The 20,337-nt window shown below is 49.9% G+C and overlaps 7 protein-coding genes across 7 annotated transcripts; 4 read left to right on the top strand and 3 right to left on the bottom strand.

Moving 5' to 3' along the window:
* Positions 1 to 3,730: 3,730 nt before the first annotated feature.
* On the top strand, positions 3,731 to 6,446 carry BU24DRAFT_426536 (acetoacetate-CoA ligase). The gene is made up of 3 exons (XM_033528997.1): positions 3,731 to 4,114; positions 4,172 to 5,904; positions 5,954 to 6,446. Exons 1-3 carry the CDS (start codon positions 3,836 to 3,838, stop codon positions 6,063 to 6,065), a joined length of 2,124 nt encoding a protein of 707 aa, XP_033379791.1. The 5' UTR covers positions 3,731 to 3,835; the 3' UTR covers positions 6,066 to 6,446.
* A 574-nt stretch (positions 6,447 to 7,020) lies between these two features.
* Positions 7,021 to 8,990, top strand: BU24DRAFT_426538 (MFS general substrate transporter). The gene has a single exon (XM_033528998.1). It carries the CDS (start codon positions 7,213 to 7,215, stop codon positions 8,965 to 8,967), a length of 1,755 nt encoding a protein of 584 aa, XP_033379792.1. The 5' UTR covers positions 7,021 to 7,212; the 3' UTR covers positions 8,968 to 8,990.
* A 29-nt stretch (positions 8,991 to 9,019) lies between these two features.
* BU24DRAFT_281382 (uncharacterized protein) lies at positions 9,020 to 9,557 on the bottom strand. Its single transcript, XM_033522717.1, has one exon. The coding sequence runs from the start codon at positions 9,444 to 9,446 to the stop codon at positions 9,072 to 9,074; it is 375 nt and encodes a 124-aa protein (XP_033379793.1). The 5' UTR covers positions 9,447 to 9,557; the 3' UTR covers positions 9,020 to 9,071.
* Positions 9,558 to 10,947: 1,390 nt separating this feature from the next.
* On the bottom strand, positions 10,948 to 11,995 carry BU24DRAFT_426539 (uncharacterized protein). The gene is made up of 3 exons (XM_033528999.1): positions 11,736 to 11,995; positions 11,379 to 11,670; positions 10,948 to 11,318 (listed from the first exon to the last, which is right to left on the bottom strand). Exons 1-3 carry the CDS (start codon positions 11,805 to 11,807, stop codon positions 11,191 to 11,193), a joined length of 492 nt encoding a protein of 163 aa, XP_033379794.1. The 5' UTR covers positions 11,808 to 11,995; the 3' UTR covers positions 10,948 to 11,190.
* BU24DRAFT_426540 (uncharacterized protein) lies at positions 11,994 to 14,017 on the top strand. Its single transcript, XM_033529000.1, has one exon. The coding sequence runs from the start codon at positions 12,258 to 12,260 to the stop codon at positions 13,824 to 13,826; it is 1,569 nt and encodes a 522-aa protein (XP_033379795.1). The 5' UTR covers positions 11,994 to 12,257; the 3' UTR covers positions 13,827 to 14,017.
* A 734-nt stretch (positions 14,018 to 14,751) lies between these two features.
* BU24DRAFT_281457 (uncharacterized protein) lies at positions 14,752 to 17,373 on the top strand. Its single transcript, XM_033522718.1, has 5 exons — positions 14,752 to 14,960; positions 15,007 to 15,059; positions 15,107 to 15,315; positions 15,367 to 16,008; positions 16,056 to 17,373. Exons 1-5 carry the CDS (start codon positions 14,850 to 14,852, stop codon positions 17,279 to 17,281), a joined length of 2,241 nt encoding a protein of 746 aa, XP_033379796.1. The 5' UTR covers positions 14,752 to 14,849; the 3' UTR covers positions 17,282 to 17,373.
* Positions 17,374 to 18,461: 1,088 nt separating this feature from the next.
* BU24DRAFT_281460 (uncharacterized protein) lies at positions 18,462 to 18,947 on the bottom strand. Its single transcript, XM_033522719.1, has one exon. The coding sequence runs from the start codon at positions 18,831 to 18,833 to the stop codon at positions 18,495 to 18,497; it is 339 nt and encodes a 112-aa protein (XP_033379797.1). The 5' UTR covers positions 18,834 to 18,947; the 3' UTR covers positions 18,462 to 18,494.
* Positions 18,948 to 20,337: the final 1,390 nt, after the last annotated feature.

Genomic DNA, 20,337 nt, shown 5'->3' on the forward strand with positions numbered 1-20,337 from the left:
TAACCCAAATGAGCTTCTTCTTTTCTAGTATTCTCTTGAACTAGTGCACGACCCTCCCTCGCTTTTGTCGCTAGCATGCTCAAGAGTGTATCCTACAATGGTAGAGATGTTCATTGGAAGAACCCCACGTTGGCTGCGATCAAAGTACGGCGATGGATCTGTCTCGCGCAGAAATCTCTCGATAGAGTATGGTACATCGACGGGGAAGGCTGATGAATGGTTCATCATAGGGGCCATTCGCGGCTGCCAAGGGCACGGTTGCTGGCAGGGAGTGAACGAAAGCGAAGTGTCTGGGAGAGTAAAGTTAATTCGAACGGCTGCGTCTTATAGTAAGGTGTAATAGGCTCTTACCATCAGTGATGGAAACCTCTCCATCCTCATATGCAGAGTCTGGAGACCCACTGCGTTCTGCAGGTCTCAGTGGATCATCACCATCCCATACACCCTCGATATCACGATCCATCGAAATGAAAAAGTGCATCTCGGTGATACCATCTGCCCTAGATGCTTCCTCCTCGCTTTGGTCTGAAGTATTTGGACACCCGATGTTATTCTCAGCCTTCATCGGGTCCTCGTTCGTCAGCGAGTGGGCGCTGATGCTTGTTGCATAAGTAGCGCATCGAGAAACGTCGCTGTGGAGATCATCTTGGCTGAGAAAGAAGGATGCAGGTCAGTAGCAGACTCGGGGGACCAGAAGGGGTGACACACTTCTCTTCGGCCATGGTGTATGCGTTGGCGGGTGATGGTACTCTGGATACGCTTTGTCGCGTCGCAATGGCCTAAGCTTGACGATGAGCTTTGCTGGTTAATACATCGAGGGATCCATCAAGCTTTTGAATGAGAAAACCGTTCGTCACTCCGTGTGATACTACAGGGAGACTCTGGCCTGGCAGCTATCACTTCCAGTCTCGTGCGTCTGCACGTCGCGTCGAATCTCATCACACACTGGCATGTTGGCTGTCCAGGTCGCGATGTGCGTTGCGGAAGATCAAAACGACAGGTCACATCTGGGAGTGTGAGGAAGAGATAAAACCGTCGTGCTTTGCTGGGGAGGTACGGGCTCAGCTGACCGGGCAGAGGTGATGCAGCCTTGTTCGTGGAACAGGCCATGGTTTGGAGAAAGAGGTGTGGCAGTCTTGCTTGAAGGGAACATAGTCTGCATTGTAAATACTCCACTCCCGTTGCAGGTTGTGTAAAGCTCAGCAAATGCAGTGTCATGTCAATTACTCTCAGTGGGTGTCTACTGGTCGACAAGCTAGATTCAGGAGTGCAGAGTGTCAAGGACGAAAGTAGCAAATCGGAGAGGTGTCGCTACACAGCGCGCTGATGCATACTCAACTGTTGTAGAAGTTTGGCTGGCACTCATTATCGCCCAGAGGAGTCGATCTGCATTGGTATTTGGCCCCATACCGGAGAACTAGGCAACGAATAGTCGGACGCCGCCTCCCAATAACGCGCATCAAGGTACCATTCTCTCACTGTTTACTATTTATCCCGTTACACCTTCGGCAGGCTCGCTTCCTTCCGTCAAATGGTTCAGCAGGCGGGCCTACCAAGCCTTCGTATGATGCTGTGTTTAGTCTAAGCTAATAGATTGGTCTTCGAGAAGGACTTCCCGCTAGCTTGGCTGAGGCAGCATGCTGCGATTATAGCTACCTAGGTATGCAAGCAACGATTGTAGCAATACTCCTAAACATATTTTGCTTATTAGCTGCCACTTCCACTACACTAACAAAAGTTGCTATGGGGAGTTGCCTGGTGGTATCAGTCTGGTAGTTCTCTTGAAATACGCGTGCTCTACTTTCACTTCTCCCAGGTATGCCAAGTGTGTTGCCTCGATCGTTAGGCAACGCGGGAATGGCAGACTTGCCATGTTTTTAGTAATGACCTCCTAAGACCTGGGTGGCCATACTACCGTTTGCTCGGTCGGCTTTGCTCGGTCGTAATCGCTGCTGTGCCGCAAAGTTGGGCGCGTAATAGATGAACTAACATTCTCCGTGTGTGTGACTCTTCTACACTCTGGAGAACAAGTGGGTGTAATAAAGATCGACTAGACTCGAGAGAACTCATCTTCTAGGCGCACTGATAGCGTACTTCCTTGCAGCAGCGACTGAAATTGGAGGCTCCAGCGCCACGGTGACTGAGCACCTTCAGCCTTGCCCAGTTCAGTGCAGAGTAACACATACGCCCTATTCGTATCTCAGACGGTTAACAATTCCGTGCGTATTCATTTATTAAGTCACAAACTCGCATCATTGAAGCCCCCTGTCCACATGATCCCATGCCACCCGCTACTTCAATTGGCGGCGGCAACTAGATAGGCGAGCCTGGCGTGCCTGACTTGCCACAGTAAGGCATATCTAAGCTGGAGATCTCGCATCTACGCCCCGATACACTCTCGTATGGCCTGACCTGAGTGGAACGGATTTCCTGCACGTGGACCACGGGGAGGGTGGGAAGTGGGGAGGTTTCCTACCCCCCACTCACCAGAACGTTGTCACATCACTCCCATCGTATTCTGCGTTCATCTCCGTGCGTGGAGCGAGATCTAGTGATTCCTTTTTCTTAATAGTCATTGGAGTGGGCTTGTATACCTCGAAATCAATGCATATTTGACACTTGGACGCTGTAAGCAGCACTGACATGTCGAGTCAAAGTCTGCAGATGCTGTTTCAGGTGAAATTGGCAAACGAGTACGACAGATCTGAACCAAGTATCGATTTTCCCAGCGCATCTTTCGCTTTCCCGTGCCTCTGGTGCTTTCGGAATGCCGTAGCAGTGCATACTAAGTCGCCAAGGCGGGACAGTTCACCCGGTTGTGGTCGAGGGATCAACTGGCAATGGAAATGGCCCCAGATGTTGCCATCGACTACAATCTCATATCTCTTCGTTGACCGGCCACTCCTGGTCATTCCTTTCACTCTTTGTCCGTGCTTTTGGCACTGACAGGGAATCAGGTTGGAGGACGAATCGAAGATTGGGACCTGCCGATTAGGGATTCCGGTCAGTTGAAAAAAAGGGGGTATATGAGATGTCGGAAGACTTTTTCTTTTCGCATTTCAATCGTGAGGAAGATGTTCTCTTTTTTTTTGTGTAAGGTTACAGTGAGCATCTCATCCAAAGCTGTACGGAGTAACTGCTGCTACAGTACTATAAGCCGAGATGGGTTAGCCAACATGTAAGGATCCTTGCTACAACACCCACAACACCCACGTGGCACGAAATGAATGATAGGGGAGATCGAGGGGGAGATCTTGGAATTTGATGGATCGTAGACGGGGAACCGGGAGGTTGAGCTGTCGTATGATTAATCTCAGGATGCAGGTGGTGGTAGATCGGTCGACTGCTATGTTCTGACCTCAGTCCGCCCGGTGTGAATCTGGCGCTAACTGGATAGAGATCATACTTTTCTTTTCGAATCTTCGACTTACATGCGTGCTGCGGTGTGTAAAGTGATTTCTTGTTATTATTGCGACATGGATTATTTGTTTCTTCGATGGCGACACGGGCACCGGCTTTGGAAAACTTGGAAAAAAGCAAGCCATCTTCTGCCTTGCCATTGGCCATTGGCGTAACTAATGTCCTATGTACTCGTACGGAGTACATAGGTACTCGTAATATCGAATTGTTGGCCATGGCTCCTCCGCTCCCCCTCGTTTGTTCGGCTTCGGAACTGGGACGGCCTGATTCCGTTTTGGCGGGATGTGGAGGGGGGGTAACCAGGGCTATTCCCCGACTTGCTCCTAATCTCAAAGCCTACGGTAACCGTCCCACCAAGATTCAAATTCGGGGACCCAAAATTTATATTTACCTTTATCACTCTTCTCCTCGCAATATGAGCACAACCAACGGTCAATCGCGCAGGCGCGCAGTCAGCGACTACTATGGCGACTTCATCACCAGCAATGGTAAACCCTCGGCTAAAGTTCTCTGGCGACATCCCGCTCCAAGCACAACCCCGATGTCGCGATTCATGCAGGACATAAACCAGAGATATGGGTTGCAATTGGATACATACGACGACCTTCATGCTTGGAGTGTCAAGAACATTGCAAAGTTCTGGGGCAGAGCCTGGGCATTCCTAGGTGTCAGGGCCAGCACTCAAGCATCCTCGGTCAGTATCATACGAGTTCGACGTCGCGTGGGGTGTTCATAGCTGACCGTAACATAGATAATCAATGAGCGTGCCCCTATGTTTCCTCGACCCGACTTCTTCAAAGGTGCTACCCTCAATTTCGCTGAGAACCTTCTATTCCCTACCCAAGAGGTCGACCCCGACAGCCCAGCTATCATCGCCGCGACCGAGATCTCACGCGAGACCGTGACATGGGAACAACTGCGTGAACAGGTCAAACAATGCCAGACAGGACTGCTATCACTGGGCGTAAAGGAGGGTGATCGCATAGCGGGATATGTTGCCAATCACACAAATGCTCTGGTTGCCATGCTGGCTGCCACCAGCTTGGGTGCTATTTGGACCGCTGTCAGTCCAGATACTGGGGTTCATGCTGTGCTAGAGCGTCTAAGACAGATTGAGCCAATTGTTCTCTTTGCAGACAATGCAGCGTTCTACAATGGTCGTGCGCATCCGGTTGTGCCTAAGGTCACCGAGATCGCTTCAGCTTTGCCTTCCCTGAAAGCGGTTGTCTTATTCCCGACTGTTGCATCGGTATCTACTGATGCTTCCTCCATCGCTTTTACTTCAGGGAAGGCTTACGACTACCATACATTCACGACTTTACAAAAATCGGGCCCTCTGACTTTCAAGCAGCTACCTGCTGATCATCCAGTCTATATTCTCTACTCTTCAGGCACCACCGGGAAACCGAAATGTATCGTTCATGGCGCTATTGGTACTTTGCTCCAACACAAGAAGGAACATCAATTGCACTGTTCAATCACCCCTGAATCTCGACTTTTCTACTTCACTACTTGCACATGGATGATGTGGCATTGGTTGGTATCAGGACTAGCCTCCGGTGCCACTCTCGTTCTTTACGACGGTTCCCCTTTCCGCTATGTTTCTTCCGCCGACCCCACCACGTCCGAGGCTGATGATCTTGCAATGCATCGACTCATCGACGAATTCGGTATCACTCACTTCGGTACCAGTGCCAAGTATCTATCCGTCCTAGAGCAGAAAGACGTGTCCCCAAGCGCCGCTGGATTATCTTTGGAGACTCTGGAAGCAATCTACTCGACGGGATCCCCACTGGCCCCATCAACTTTCTCCTACGTCTACAAGGCTTTCCCTTCCAAGATAAACCTTGGCAGCATTACAGGAGGAACAGATATCATATCGCTCTTCGGCGCTCCCAACCCACTTATTCCTGTCTATGAGGGAGAGATCCAAGCTGCTGGTTTGGGCATGGACATCCGTGCGTTCGACTACACAGGACAGGACATCACGGAAACCGGCGAGCCAGGCGATTTGGTATGCGCGAGGCCGTTTATTTGTCAACCAGTTGCCTTCTGGGGAACCGATGGAGAAGCCAAATATCGCAGCAGCTACTTCGATAAATTCACCGGGGTGCGAGACCAGCCGATCTGGCACCACGGTGACTTCGTCCGTTTCGATCCCGAAACCGGAGGCATCTGGATGCTTGGTCGCAGCGATGGAATTTTGAAGCCTTCTGGTGTCAGGTTCGGGTCGGCAGAAATTTACAATGTCCTCCTTGAGCACTTTGCCGATGAAATCTCTGATGCTCTTTGCATCGGGCGAAGGCGGGAAGAGGATTCCGACGAGACAGTTTGTTTGTTTTTGAAAATGGCGGATGACCAGAAGTTTACCCCCGACCTCGTAAACCAAATTAAGGTTGCTGTCAGGCAAGCTTTGAGCGCGAGGCATGTTCCCGGAGTGATAGACGAATGTCCAGAAATACCGGTCACAACAAATGGAAAGAAGTAAGGGTCACTTTCAAATTCTTTCAATATCTTGCTAATCATTTGTTAGGGTTGAAGGCGCCGTGAAGCAAATTTTATGCGGTTTGAATGTCAAAACATCAGCAAGCGTAGCGAATGCAGAGTGTTTAGACTGGTACAGGGAATGGGCCAAAACACATTAAAGATATTGTCATAATGTTTTCTTAGGATTAGTAGAAGTAAGATATACTTTTGGATACTAATAGAACATAGAAAGGACGGAGGTTATTAGACAATCACAGATACTCACGAATGAACAAACATTTCAACAAGCAAACCAAAGGTGATTAGATATTGCGCCTCGCCCATCAACATCTTTCAATCTGCCACAACTCAACTCCACCATAACTGAATTATACCATAATTCAGCTCCACCAAGAAGCAACATGAGCCAGTTCGTTCCGCAAGGAAATTCCTTCTCCACCATGCCACTGGCAGTCGATCTGCTACATGATTATCTCCTACGTCTCATGGCAACCGATGCCGAGCTGCAATATCCTCAAAAACGACAGCTTGCAAGTAAGTCAAACTCAGAACCTCTACATATCCCTGGAACTGACAATTGTGAGACAATCTTGCCTACATGATTCGCCGCAGATTTGGCAATACCGAACAGGCCTTCTACAACCTCGATCTCGTTGTGGGAGGCGGCAACAATCAATTCGTCATGATGCTCCTGAAGGATGGGGTACCCTTCGTCGTAGGGCATTCGGTTCCGACACGGGAGGCTGCATTGGAAGGGCTGAGAGACTTTGTCGAAATGAGGCTCTATGAGGAAATGCGATCCAATAATGTTGTGCACTGAATCGTCCGCATCGCCGCGGGTCGACTCGGGCAAATTGAATCGCTGGTATAGCGATGGCGAGTAGCTGATCTACGAGGGAAAGGGCGAAGACTTTATGTCTTCTGCAGTGGTTTAGTCAATACAACCACGGATAACTACATGTATACCATACACTTTTGGTCCCTTCATTGGTTCATTACTGTTACCTTGCTTTGACCCCGCTTTGAGCAACAGAATGAGTGGGAATGACTCATTTCTTGGCAGGCACGACTATTCAACCTCCCTGAAAAGTCCACCGTCGATCCTTTACATCATGAAAACAGATAACCGTATACAAGATGTGAACTTTGCCCGTGATGTTTGCGACAATGTCGTTCTCCAGCATATGAAATCGTTTCCCCCCACGCACGCTGTCACCTTCAACCAATTGCCGCCCTTCCAATCACAAAAAGCAATTTGCAGTTACACATAAATCGACCCACAACTGCATTGATCTACGCTACTCCATGCGCAGTATGTGGGACAGAAAGCTTAGATCGACCTCCGAAAATACAACAGCCCAACTTCCAACTGAAGAGCCTCAATCAAATCCTGAGACTGTGTATCCGGATTCAATCACGACAGCCGAGGCATCGCCGCCAGCCGCTCCAGGGTCGCAATACAACAATATCCAATGGACACTTATCGCTCTTGCCGTTTACTCTTCGGCTTTCTTCTACGGACTTGACACTACGATTGTAGCAGTGGTACAAGGACCGATCGTTGAACGATTTGGCGAAGTTGAGAAGCTTGGATGGCTAGGTATAGGATTTCCGCTCGGCAGTATTGCCACAATTGCCGTCTGGAGTAAGTCTTATGGCATGTTCGATACGAAATGGATGTACATCGGCAGTCTGGTCCATTTCGCTGCAGGAAGTGCTCTTTGCGGCGCCGCACCGACTATGAATGGACTAATCGTCGGACGAGTATGGGCTGGTGCTGGTGGAGCTGGCATGTATCTCGGCCAGTTGAACATTTGGACCCAGAACACTATTATCGAAAAGAGATCGCTCTACATCAGTGGTGGAGGCATGGTTTGGGGCGCAGGATGCATTCTCGGACCCATCATCGGTGGCGCCTTTGCTGACAGTTCGGCCACCTGGCGATGGGCATTCTACATGAACTTGGTTCTTTTCGGGATCTTCTCGCCAGTTTACTTTATCGTCATTCGCTCTTTCATGCCACGGCCCAATGACAGCTTGGTCACTAGATTGAAAGAGTTGGACTGGCTGGGGGTGATTTTGAACTCCGGAATGTACGTGTCATTTGTGATCGGCTTCGCTATCGGTGGAACCCTATGGCCCTGGAGTGATGGCCGTACGATTGGAAGCATCGTTGCTTGTGGACTCGTCTTTATTCTGTTCTGCATACAGCAGAAGTACAGCTTCTTAACCACTCCAACGGACCAGATCTTTCCACTCCGGTTCCTCAAAAGCAAGACATTCTGGCTACTGTTCATCGGGCAGTCCTGCACCTCTACGGTGCTAGCAGTGGCAATATTCTATATCCCTCTAATCTTCCAATTCACAAGAGCAGAATCCGCCGTTTCTTCCGCAGTCCGTCTTCTCCCCCTTGTCATCATCAACATCGTCACAGTCTTCGCAAATGGCTACCTCCTCCCGAAGCTGAAGTACTACATGCCCTGGTACGTTGCATCCGGCGTCATGAACACGATCGGAGGGGCCCTCTTCTTCGGCACGCTCGACCGCAGTACTTCGAATGCCGCAATATACGGCTACAGCGTCCTCCTCGCCCTCGGCACCGGCTTCACCCAGCAAGCTGCATACTCCGTCGCCGCCGTCAAGGCCCCCAATCACGTCTCGGACGCCATAGGCTTCATCAACACCGCACAGATCGGCTCCGTGGTCGTCGCACTCACATTCACGTCGCTCATATTCCAAAATGTAGGATTCCACAAGGTTAAAGATGCACTGAGCGGGCTCGGATTCGGCGACCATGAGATCAGGGCTGCGCTTGGTGGAGCTAGGAGTCGGATCTTTGAGAGCGATAGCATCAGCGCAGCAGTGCGGATGCAAGTGCAGGAAGGTATCATAGATGCGATTCGCTGGAGTTTCATCACGGTTCTTATTGCCGGAGTAGCCAGTCTGATTGCTGGCGTGCTCATGAAGAGAGAGAAATTGTTTGGTGCAAGCGAGGAAAATAAGGAAGTCCTAAAAGCCACTGAGACGCAGGAAGACGGACAGGAAAAGGCAAAGGAGTGAATTACTATATACCAAGAGTCTAGACAATAATTTAATCACCACCTACTACAACATCAACCTGTGTACCTCCCCCAAAATCACTCAACACCCTCTAACACCCCCTCTCACCGTTCTAAATACAAGAAATACTCCCCACCAACCGCCCACTTAATGCCCACATCGTCCACAACCAACAATCCCCGCTCCACTAACTCCTCAACCTCCCTCCTTGTCCAAACCCACCCGCCAGCATATCCCTCTCTATACCTTTCACTCTCCGGCCACGTCCACCTTTCCCTCGGTACGATCAACGGGCTATACGTAGTAGCAGTAGTGCCCATGCTCGAATGCGCTTGGTAGTGAAATTCTAATCTAACCGTGTTGCTGCCGGCTGATTCCGACCGGTGGGAATAGTTCGACGAGGAGGATCCTGTGATACTTGATGCGTCCGTCATAGAATTGTTCGTCGTGGTGGAGGTTGACGAGGAGGTTGATTTCATGGATGGATGTGAGGTCGTGGAGAGCGCGGCGGAGGACGCGAAGCGGGAGAGGTAGAGAGATGAGAAGGAATTTGAGACGCGAAGCGGTGGGTAAAAGTTTGATGGTGGTGAGTTGTTAGATTGGACACTGGAAGATATGGACGTTTGAGATTGCTCGTTGGTGTTGGGGTAGGCGATGTAGGTTTTGTGGATGGCCATGTTGGGATGGTGTACGTTGAGGTACAATGTACCGTACAGTGTGGTTTTCATGTTTTGGTTGGGTGTTGATGTTTGTGTTCTACTAACGAAGGCTTTTGATGGGTTGTGGAAGCCTATTTTATATGCGCAGATACTCTATGGCTTCGGTTGTTGTAACGCTTGCGCGATCATACTTGTCGCCGCGCTTTATGGTGCGCCCATGCTGTTGAAGGGAAGCGAGAGTTAGGCAAATGGTGACCGTATGTTTCACAGGAACGGTGGTCTGTGTCAATTTGTTATTGAAGCCACTTAGCTCAGCCATCATTCATCTTCTCGCCAAACATGAGTGTTTGTGACCGAAACATTGTGAAGTGCACAAGCCACGGGCCCTCCCATGCGTGTTCAGAAGTGAGTGAGAACGCCACGGCTAGCATCCGGTGTAGTTGTCTTACAACGTTGGTCTGGCAGTGAAGCCAGACGCTTTGGTATTGTGCTAGATGAATGTGAAGTCATTGGTATCCTATTCGGGGGTGATTCTGCAGAAGCATCAGCATTCACTGCAGAGGCATCGACAATCACTGCAGATTGCGAACAGAATATAGGTACCATTTCTCTGTGGCATAATGATTTCCTGCTGTATCCCGATTACCAAGTCTACTTTGCGGCTTTCTCAAGAAGAATCCAACCGATTGCGATGTCGAACAACCAGGGACAGCCAGTTGTGAAGAAGGGAGAGGCGTCCAAGTCCAAGCCCGAACCCCATCCCAAAAGCGCTACGGACTCCCATACAACCCCCAAGTCAACTGCTGGACCCTCCAAAGCCGAGCCGACAGTGGCAGACAAGATCGAAGATGAGCTAAAAGATCTGAAAGAGTTCATTCGACGGACGAAAAAGAACAAAATCCATACCGACGAGTCGGAATGGGAGTTCGTGAGCAAGAACGAGGTTAAAAAGGACCTTGCGTACGACCAGGCCGACCAGGACGCCCGGGAATGGGACAGCATCTCTGACGAAAATGAGGTTAAGAACGATGTGTCAATTCAGTAATCACTGATTACCTGCTCGTACATATGTCGACTATAGCGATCGGCTGATGGCTGTAGTTATCCTATCTGCAGAAAATCACCGCGTATGATTTTGTTCGTCCACAGATGAAGTTTCACTTCGCTGTTCTATCTGTTGCAGCGATGCCTGGCATTTAGACGCGGGAGAGGTCGGTGGACAGACAAAAGCTGCCAAGATTATCATTTCATATCCGATAAGGTCAAGACAGTTCAAGGAAAGGGATAAAGACTTTAGAAAATTAGCTTATATCAGGACCTCTTGTGTGATGTTTAATTCTTCAATTGAATGTGCTATGTCCGTGAAGATCATCGCGTACCAGGGTATCTACATTGCCGCTCCCACTTCGGTTATCCGCAAAGATGAAATTGACAAACTCTAAAATGCCGGGATGAGGCGCCTCCTGTGCATCGTTCTGCTTATTTTCAGACGTTTTGTATCATGCTTTCGCGTGTAGCCAGTTTCCTAGGTCTTCATATAATATTAATTGATTGATCGTAAATCTCATTTCTTTCCCTTCTTTTTCTTCTTGCCTCCTGCAGCTTTCTGCTCAGCAGCTGGCGCCCCAAGCTTTTGGTCTGATTCCACGACTGGAGTCGAGATGCCCTCTGCTGAAGCAGCTTGTGTCAGATCTGTCGGTTTGTTAGTCCAACGCTCTGTCCCCACGACTTTGTTCCAAAATGTCCACGTACCTTCCGGAAGTTCTGGTAAAGCCGCCTGGTGTCTTCCCAACCGACTCAGTGTTCCAATAAGCCTCCCAACCTCCGCCGCTTTGTTTGTCTCATATTGTAGGCATGTTCCAGACACGGGGTCGTATGTCTTGAGCTTGAAGGTGGCTACTGGCTCCTCGGGGTTCTGCACGGTGGGTGGCGGTGAACCTGTCGCGCTACCTCCTCTTTCGGATCTTTTTGAAGCAAATCTTTCGCGTTTTGAGACTTTCGATGCGGAGGGTTTAAGGACGGTGTATTTGGAGGTTATGCGTGTCTGTAAAGGGGTCAGAACTGCGTTGAATATAAATTCTGGTGAATGATGCGACTTGAAGAACGTACCGTTGACGGTCGTGCTTTCAGAAGCAGCGACGACTGCTCGTACCATTCGGCACTGGTCTCCAGATATGGCATGTTGAATTGACCGTGAAGAGGAATTGTTCACTTCAATTGCTGGTCGTACTAATGTTGCTGCGTGAGGTAGGTTTTCGCGGGGTACCAGCGGAGAAACGTTACTCCGCGATATAGGGCTGAATACGTCAATCTATGCCACTATCATAAAGGTTCCTTTATATTCTATTATTTATTTTTGTAAATAGTATTCCGGGACTAGATGCTTGGGGATCCAGTCACCAAGAGATATCACGGTCAAGGGCGGTTCGCAAGGGCGGTTTCCCGGTAAAGAACATAATCGAATGTTCCATTTCTGGAGCAAATTCTGAGTCAAGGACAACATCGTAATTGCCAACGCATATGCTACGGACTATTCCTACCCTCTTATAAGCAAATTGTCTCCAACAATTGTGCATAAACTTCTGGGAAGCATATTCTACCACCATTGACGACCATTCATTAGCTTCTACTATGGACGACAATTCATCAACTTCTGGAATGGATGACAGTTCATTAACTTCTGGATTGGACGACAATTCACTAACTTCTGGAATGGACGATCTACAACTCCAAGATGAGGACAAGAATGCCTCCCTACAAGCCACAATCAACGACCTCATAAATCGGTGCAAAACGCTCCACTCCGAAGTAGAGACCTACGTAGCCGCGGTCGACTCCAATCAAAAACTCGCCAAGGTACAGAATCCAGTGGAGTATCGTAGCCTTCGGAGTGATTTCAAAAACGAACTCGCCTTTTTAAATAAATTAACCAGATCTGGATTATCAGAGGAGAAAGCAAGACATTGGATTGTGTCCTCGAATCTCGTGTATTTTGAGGCTCTTTGGTCTGCTGCGAAACGTTCTACTGGCCTCTTAAGTTTCCGTAAATATTTCTTCTGGAACAGGCTACAAGAGGGCCATAGCACACGTGGATTGAGTCACTCAAAAGGCAGTCAAACCAAAGGGAAGAGTGCGGCATTGGTGGACATCGTTGCGGCGGATGGCACGGAGTGGATCAGAGTATCGACAATATCGCAGAAACGACTGTTGTTTGATTTGGCGAAAATGGGGTGGCAGAATGATTCCGACTCAGATGACGACGAGGAGATGCGCGATGCGGATGATACCAATTGGGAGGACGACGATGACGACGACCAGGTAGACACTGTCAAGAATGCTCGCGAGCTCGCTCGTGCTGCCCGCGCGAATCCCATACGAGGACGGCCCCCGAAAGTCCGATTTGTTCTGACACGAATCGAGTCTGGGAAAATGAAAGAGATAGATGCGGTCATCGCCAAAGTTCGCGCCACAGGTGCTATTGTACAATGCGCAAATGAACTCACGCCAGCTCTGCCGCTGGCTGATGTCCTCCCACAATTACTAGTAGATCGCTCGCGGACGCTTTCCCACACATTGAATGTTGACTGTACTATACTGCTAGCATTAATATCCGACATCTCCCATAAGGAATGCCCAATACTAGACTGGTATCCTGGAGAAGTTAGAGCACAGATCAAACAAGAACAAGCAGAGAAGCTGCTGCCAACGCACCTATACCCGGCTATAGGCTCGCATCCAATGGTGTGCACACAAGAGGCTGCGCATCAAATGAACCTCATTGTTGACACACTTGCTACCGATACAGAAAAAACACGAGCAAATCTGCTCCTGGCCCAGAACGAGCACTCGAATACCAGCCCTGCAGACTTGGTATCTGCCTGGGCTGCTCTATCCAACCATCCAATCCCCGAAGGCTTTCAACTACCAATACGAGTATATTCATCCACGGAGGAGGATTTATTCCAAAAATTACCCTCCATCGCCCCTCGCATTGCGGCCGAGCTGGGTCCTTTGAATAGTGCCATATTCTTGTATGGCTGGGCGCAAGGACTGACAACCTTGAGCTCCAATCGCGCACGGTCACGGCAAATTGATAGTATTATCAATGAGTGCGGGTTAGAGGATGGAGAAGCAGGCCCACATGTTTGGTTATGTGGAGAAAGTAGGAGTCTGATCGCAAAACATGGTAGGCGGAAATAGCTGTAATTTCTTGAGCACAGAACAAGATGCAAATTCAACGTCTTAGAAATGAACCTGATTAGTCTCCAATTGTTACAAAGATTTTACGGTGAGAAGAGCGAAAGATTCATGCTCATTGTCTACCGAGTAAATCAACCCTTGATAGACGTCCAAGCGGACACGGGCCTCGATCGGGTTCATCGAAAGTCAAAGTAAAAATAGATGCCGTCATTTAATTACGGAGTAGCCGTCTTGGATGACATTCAGAGGTGCTGTACGGCCGTGAATCTCAATCCAAGGGGCTCCTCTTGTGTCCCACCACGCGGAGAAAGAAGTGGTTAACGCGCTCAAGGCCGTAAACAATTGCAAAAGTATGTCTATAAACTCCAAGGGCATTTGATTCTGTTGAACTGCACATGTATGCGATAAGCCAGTCCTTGCATTGCCTTTCAATGTGATACAGGCCTGCGCAGTGTTTCGGGACCTGCAGGAACACAATATAGTATTGTGACAGAAGTGGTTGTTTGTTGCCTGCCTTTGTTGATGTATTTTTCTTGTTTCGATGAGACTCCACTCTTTTACTCTGCGCGACGGAATAGATTGTCATCATTGTTGGATTAGCCAGCCCGAAAGTGAGTCTTGGTGAAACGCGGGCGCTCTCGTGATCTCGAGTTGTGCAGTTGCGTGCGGTTGTTACTGGGGCAACCGTTCCACGAAAATAAACGCGCAGCCTGGCCGAACATCAAGCCAGTCGATCCACCTTCGTGGCCGACCTACCTCACCATCTTCAACATTGCATCACTTTACTTCGCTCCCATATGTTCTTCTCTTCTTGTCGGTGTTACTGAACGGTCTGCAGATTCCACATACACTTCTCGCGATAACATTACCCTCGTTTGCTCGCAGTTCCCATACGACTGCGCATCTACTTCACTATCACCATCGAACCGCATTCCTCGCTTGGGCCATCCATTCCCGACGCCGATCAAAGGTGCATGATATATTGAGTATTGCTCGCTGAAGCCGCTGGCAGGCGCTGCAGTCATGGACACAAGCTACCTGGCCCAGCAGGTCACCACCATCATCGGCCAGCTACATGGCTTGTTTGATGAGATTGGTGTTCCGAGCCATGAGCGGGATTCGCGGGAAGCAGAGGTATGTCCACTGAACTCATCACGAAGACTCAACTGACAGCTCATAGCTCTTCTCGGCTCTGTCTGAGACGCTTCACAATCAACTTCGTCAAGTCACAACGTACGTTGCCCCGCTCTCCAACGCAGATCCATCTAATTCGTAAATAGGGAGAAACACGAGATGACAGAGGAGGCGCATCGCATGATTAAGACCATCAGGCAGATGGAAATGTCGCTAGAGGACAACAAGCGAAGGCCTAGTCAAGAAGACGACGACGCCCAAATCACCTATCCGTTGACGCGCTGCCTCCATGGATTGAACGAGAAATACAATGCTGTCAGCAAAGTCCATCGCGAGAGGTTCGAACAAGTACGAAGTAAGTATCCCCTTTCAAGGCTCTTGGTCATCGAATATTAACCTCCGATAGAACTCGCCGAGGCTCTGGAGTCATATGCCTCTCACCTGGAACCTTCCTTCATCAAGATCAAGCTCCCACCCAGCTCACCAGACGCACCCATCTCCCCATCGTTCGATGTCTCTCCTTCCTACGTCCACTCTTTGGATGACGAGTTCACGCGTGTTTACGAAGAATACACGCGTCGCATCAACACCGTTCGGATTATGGGCCAGGAAATCATCCAGCTATGGGCAGAGCTTGGCACCCCTCAGGCGCAGACAGACCCGTCGATTGTTAAGTACCATCGCGATGCCCCCGAGCAACTAGGCCTTCACAAGGACGATATGGCACAATTGAAGGCTCGGAAGGAACGACTTGTTCAGGAAAAGCAAAATCGCGAGCGTCAGCTTCAACAACTACGAACCACCATTGAGGATTTGTGGGATCGTCTCGGAATTGAGCAGCACGAGCGTAAACAGTTCTTGTCTAGCAATCGTGGATGTGGTCTGCGAACCATCAACGAGTATGAGGATGAGCTTTCAAGACTGAACGAGCTGAAGCGCCAGAACTTGCATCTCTTCGTCGAAGAGGCGAGGGTGAAGCTTCAGGAACTTTGGGATGCGCTCTACTTCTCCGAGGAGGAGATGCTTGATTTCACTCCCGCATTTTCTGGTATGTTGCGATGTGATGCACGAATTTGCATGGGCTAACGAGACTAGATGTCTGCAGCGACGCGCTTCTCTCCGCACACGAGTCGGAAATTGCAAGGCTGGAATCTTTGAAGGAGCAGCGACTTCCCATTCTCCAAAAGGTCGACAGGTATCGTGAATTGATCAAGGAGCGAGATGACCTCCAGGCTTCTAGTCAAGATGCTTCCCGTCTGATGGCTCGTGGCAACAAGGGCGAACGACGCGACCCAGGTAAATTGCTGAGAGAGGAGAAGATGCGCAAGCGTATAGCCAAAGAGTTGCCTAAGCTAGAGGGAGAGCTGAAAAAGACTCTTGAGAGGTGGGAGGACGAGTATGGCCGTCCTTTCTTGGTCCTAGGTGAACGATATCTCGATGAACTGTACTCCACCTCCTCAAGGGCACCACCACCTCGATCGAAAACCCCATCCATTGCACCACAGGCTGCCAAACCTGCCCCCAAATCTGTACCGCGGAGCCAACCAGGTACCGTACGAGGACCCCCTCCAAGCAGAGCAAAGACTCCAACCGCCAGCTTCGCCGCGAGCACCACGAGGAACCCACTTGCTGCATCTACTATGTCAGTCTCAAGTGCCGCAAAGAGCCCTTCCAAGATCCCAGCTCGTGCACCCCTAAAGACGATGCCTCATGGTGGAAATTCGCCTGAGCGACGACCAGCACCTGTGCCGAGGGAAGACTCGACAATTCGAAAGATGCCCCCACCTCGCGCTCCACCACCAAAGATGAAGGAACTGTTCATGCCACCCGAGCGTGTGGCAACTCCGGCCAATCATTACGAGTTCAATCGTGGTGACCGCAGCGAGAGCATCGTCCGACAGGTTCCGCCAGAAGACCCATACGACGATCGTTCATACCTGACACACAGCATGCGTGTTGGCTACACACCTACCTATGCGCCTCCTGTTCTAGGAAGCAGACAGACATCGCAAACTTCATCGACAGGAACTGGCCACACGATGCAATCAGGTTCGGAGAACTGGGAAACCTTCAGTGAGCGATCCGAAGAGCCAGAGCAGGATGTAGATTTCTATCAGCAGAGGCAGGCCATGGCGCGTAACAAGCGCTGGACACCCGAGGGAGGACACTCGGCCTCACCGCGAGGGATCCAAGGCAAGAAGGTCAGAAGTATACGCGGCGTCGAGGGATCCGGTAGTCTCATGATGGAAGCTGAGGGCGGTCGAATGGTGCGCGTTGTCGAAGGCAGCGAGGCCGGGTGGACTGATGAAGACGCCTATTGAAACGACAATTCCCGCCCATCCCTTTCAGACATTTCCTTTCTCGATTACGTTGTCAACGAAGCTTAGCATGTCTGACGTGCAACGCCTTTTGGACGACATCTCAAAAATTTCGACGCCCGCAACGGCCACAATGCCCTTGGGAAAGACCTTTCTTCCAATTCTGGACTTCAAGATTTCGCTTCCATGACGGGTTTCGCTTACCCTATCCTACTTCCTGTAATCAACTTGCATGAGACAATAGGCGGTCTCCCTTCTCACCTTCTTCAGTCCATGCTGGGTCCTTATTCTCTTCTCTTCTCTTCTCTTTTCTTTTCTTTTCTTTACGACCACATTTACTGGACTGAGGGGTTGCCACGTATGACGAGCGATGCGCGGGAGTTGGCTAGTGCACGACCACTGTCATATCGCTGGGCAGTATCGACATTCCTGCAATGCATGCGTGGGTGGCAGCTCTTTTCTTTCCCCGTCCTTGGGAGGCGACAGCCGGGTCTGCGCTCTATTTTGTCCCACATCTTTTAACTCTCTCCTATCACGTTGGAAAACAAGGGTCCAGGCGTTTCTTGCGGTTTATTTTGTTTTTGCTGGGCGCACAAGCCTTGGGAGGGTCACTGTCTTATGGGTGTTTTTGTCTATCATGTTTCAAAGGGTTCCTATTCCCTTATTTTTGGCGATGGTTCTTTGTACGGACGAGTAGTACAGTGCATGTGAGCATGAAACCTTTCATGTGATCTGGATGGATGGGAGAGGTCCACACTGTAACTACCAACCAGTCCGTTTGAACCATCATGTCTACATACGACTACAATTGTAAAAGTTGTCAAACTGCAAAAGCAAGCAACCAAGCAAAGTGACATGTGTCTGTCTATCATTACCTTAATTCGTGAGGATGGCTGTTTCCCTTCCCCAGATTTATCATTCCACCATCGACGGCACCGATCCAATCACCTATCAGTCCATCCACGGCTTGAAAGTTGGAATATCAATCTGGTCACCCATCAAAGAATGCGGGAAAAACACACGGGGGATCCTCCCATTCCCCGCTCCCGTTCCCGTCCCCACTGGTCAAGAGACGAACTCTACTAGACACTACCCACCGAGATACTCACCGAGATACTCAACACCCATCCTCAACAGCATTCAAATATAGTTTTTGCAACATGTATCTCAAAACCAACGCTGGGCGTGAATATAGACTTGTGTGGGGAAAACAGGATTACCGATCACCACCCTCACCCTTGCCCTTCCCTACCCGTCTCAATCTCTTCACCATCGTCCGCACACACACATCCCCCTCGTGTAGTGATGTATGGGTGTACGGGTGCGCACAGTGAGTGGAGAAAACGCACCTATGGCAATGTATGATTAGGCATAGCATGCCACGTCTTTCCAACATTGATTGCTGCACGAAAGATGTGCATGCGGGGTGTGTGGGACGAGGGTGTGGTGGATGTACGATGAATGCAGATTGGGGCTGGGGTTGAGAGATAAGGATATGAGGTGTGAGAGGCTGAAGGGGATGTGTAGTGTGGGCTTTGTTTATGGGTAGTGGCATGCCCAATGTGATGACTCTGTGTACACTGTGTATGTAGATGGTGATTAGGCAGAGGAGGTAGGAGTTGTGAGTCAAGATATTAGAGGAATCATATCAATAATCATGGCATGAGAATTCAGCTCTCTGGCCTGTTATTGCTGATGCTGATGATGCAGAGGATGATGATGCTTATTTACCTACTACTGCCTCCAACTCGGCTCCCTTGCCTCTGGTAGACGCGATAAGCTCGGAAGACTTGACTTCCCTCTCTTCCACTCATCTACCCATCTTACCCTCCCTACGAGTACAGAGTACTTTCAAGATACTTGCCATATACCCGTGCCCAACCTACTACTGTAACTCCATACGGCAGGTAAATACACATCAAGACCATCAAACTTTTCCAATACCCTACGATCGATGATTGTGGAGCGTCAACCAAGATGCGTGCGTCACACATCCAACTATTGCACCCAACTCCCCCCAAGATCCAACATGGCGCTAGTTTGATAGGGAGCCCGATCCGACCGTCTCCCGCGGGGTGGGAGACAGGCCGATTTGCGTTACTGCACGCGAAACTTCGTATTTCTTTGTTTTGTGTGTTCTGTTGTCCGGTCCAATAGGTAGGGAATTACTCGTTGGGGGGGCGAAGGGATTGCAATTGTTTGTCCTATACTCCGTAACTACTTGATTATTGTTTCTTTTTGCGCCATGTGTGGGAGATCAGCGCGAGAGTACGGAGAAGGTACGAGACGGGTAGTGATGTACTCTGTGCATACCTACCGGGAGCGTACGTGTGATTTCATGTACAAAGTTACATATCCATCTGTATTCCGTATGGATGCCACTCACACATACACTCCTCCATATGCGTGAAGCACATCTCGCGTCGCAGGCACAGCAACAGCACAGCAAAACACAGCACGACACAACTGGATCACCTCGCCTCGCACCTCGCCTCGCAGCGTGGCGGGCAGGCAGGCGGGCGCACACCGCGGCTGTGTTGTGTGTCTACTCCGTACTCTTCGCAAGACGCACATACAATAAATTATAATCAGGATTTTTGGATCTACGGAATGAGTGACTCGATAAGGCAAGTTTGTTTCCCAGCTCCTTCCCTTTCTCTCCCCTTCTCTTCCGCTTCCCCCATCATCCCGCGCACGCCGGTGAGACTCGTCGTGGAATTTCGCCGCTGGAGAGGTGACTTGCAGGCGCGGGCGGGCGTCGCCGTCGCCGGGAGCCGGTGTGTGTGTGTGTGCGTGTGCGTTGGAGCCCGGGCCTGCCTGGGAGGACACACTGCGGCGTTGTAATTATGGGTTTTACGAGGTTGCGTTTTGGGTAGTTAGGGTTAAGGGAGATTGCGTATCTGTCTGTTTATCTATCGGAAGGTAATAAGGAAAGTATGGATATTGTTGTTAAATTGTATGGGAGACGTCGGGTAATGGGGAGAGATGCGGCAGGGGGATTATTGGGAGTGATGCGTGACAATACAGCAGCAGGTGGTTCCTGGGCTGAGGCTTGGGGG

The sequence above is a fragment of the Aaosphaeria arxii genome (genome assembly GCF_010015735.1).
Source record: "Aaosphaeria arxii CBS 175.79 unplaced genomic scaffold BU24scaffold_9, whole genome shotgun sequence".
NCBI lineage: Eukaryota > Fungi > Ascomycota > Dothideomycetes > Pleosporales > Aaosphaeria > Aaosphaeria arxii.

What these genes read in the sequence shown, in the direction of transcription:
- BU24DRAFT_426536 (XM_033528997.1), top strand. Translation starts at nt 3,836, where the DNA reads ATGAGCACAACCAACGGTCAATCGCGCAGGCGCGCAGTCAGCGACTAC. An exon ending in CCAGCACTCAAGCATCCTCG is followed by an intron (nt 4,115 to 4,171) that starts GTCAGTATCATA and finishes ACCGTAACATAG; the next exon opens with ATAATCAATGAGCGTGCCCC. An exon ending in GTCACAACAAATGGAAAGAA is followed by an intron (nt 5,905 to 5,953) that starts GTAAGGGTCACT and finishes ATCATTTGTTAG; the next exon opens with GGTTGAAGGCGCCGTGAAGC.
- BU24DRAFT_426540 (XM_033529000.1), top strand. Translation starts at nt 12,258, where the DNA reads ATGGACGACAATTCATCAACTTCTGGAATGGATGACAGTTCATTAACT.
- BU24DRAFT_426539 (XM_033528999.1), bottom strand. Translation starts at nt 11,807, where the DNA reads ATGCCATATCTGGAGACCAGTGCCGAATGGTACGAGCAGTCGTCGCTG. An exon ending in TGAAAGCACGACCGTCAACG is followed by an intron (nt 11,671 to 11,735) that starts GTACGTTCTTCA and finishes ACCCCTTTACAG; the next exon opens with ACACGCATAACCTCCAAATA. An exon ending in TTTACCAGAACTTCCGGAAG is followed by an intron (nt 11,319 to 11,378) that starts GTACGTGGACAT and finishes ACAAACCGACAG; the next exon opens with ATCTGACACAAGCTGCTTCA.
- BU24DRAFT_281460 (XM_033522719.1), bottom strand. Translation starts at nt 18,833, where the DNA reads ATGCCACTACCCATAAACAAAGCCCACACTACACATCCCCTTCAGCCT.
- BU24DRAFT_281457 (XM_033522718.1), top strand. Translation starts at nt 14,850, where the DNA reads ATGGACACAAGCTACCTGGCCCAGCAGGTCACCACCATCATCGGCCAG. An exon ending in GGGATTCGCGGGAAGCAGAG is followed by an intron (nt 14,961 to 15,006) that starts GTATGTCCACTG and finishes GACAGCTCATAG; the next exon opens with CTCTTCTCGGCTCTGTCTGA. An exon ending in GAGGTTCGAACAAGTACGAA is followed by an intron (nt 15,316 to 15,366) that starts GTAAGTATCCCC and finishes AACCTCCGATAG; the next exon opens with AACTCGCCGAGGCTCTGGAG.
- BU24DRAFT_281382 (XM_033522717.1), bottom strand. Translation starts at nt 9,446, where the DNA reads ATGAAATCAACCTCCTCGTCAACCTCCACCACGACGAACAATTCTATG.
- BU24DRAFT_426538 (XM_033528998.1), top strand. Translation starts at nt 7,213, where the DNA reads ATGCGCAGTATGTGGGACAGAAAGCTTAGATCGACCTCCGAAAATACA.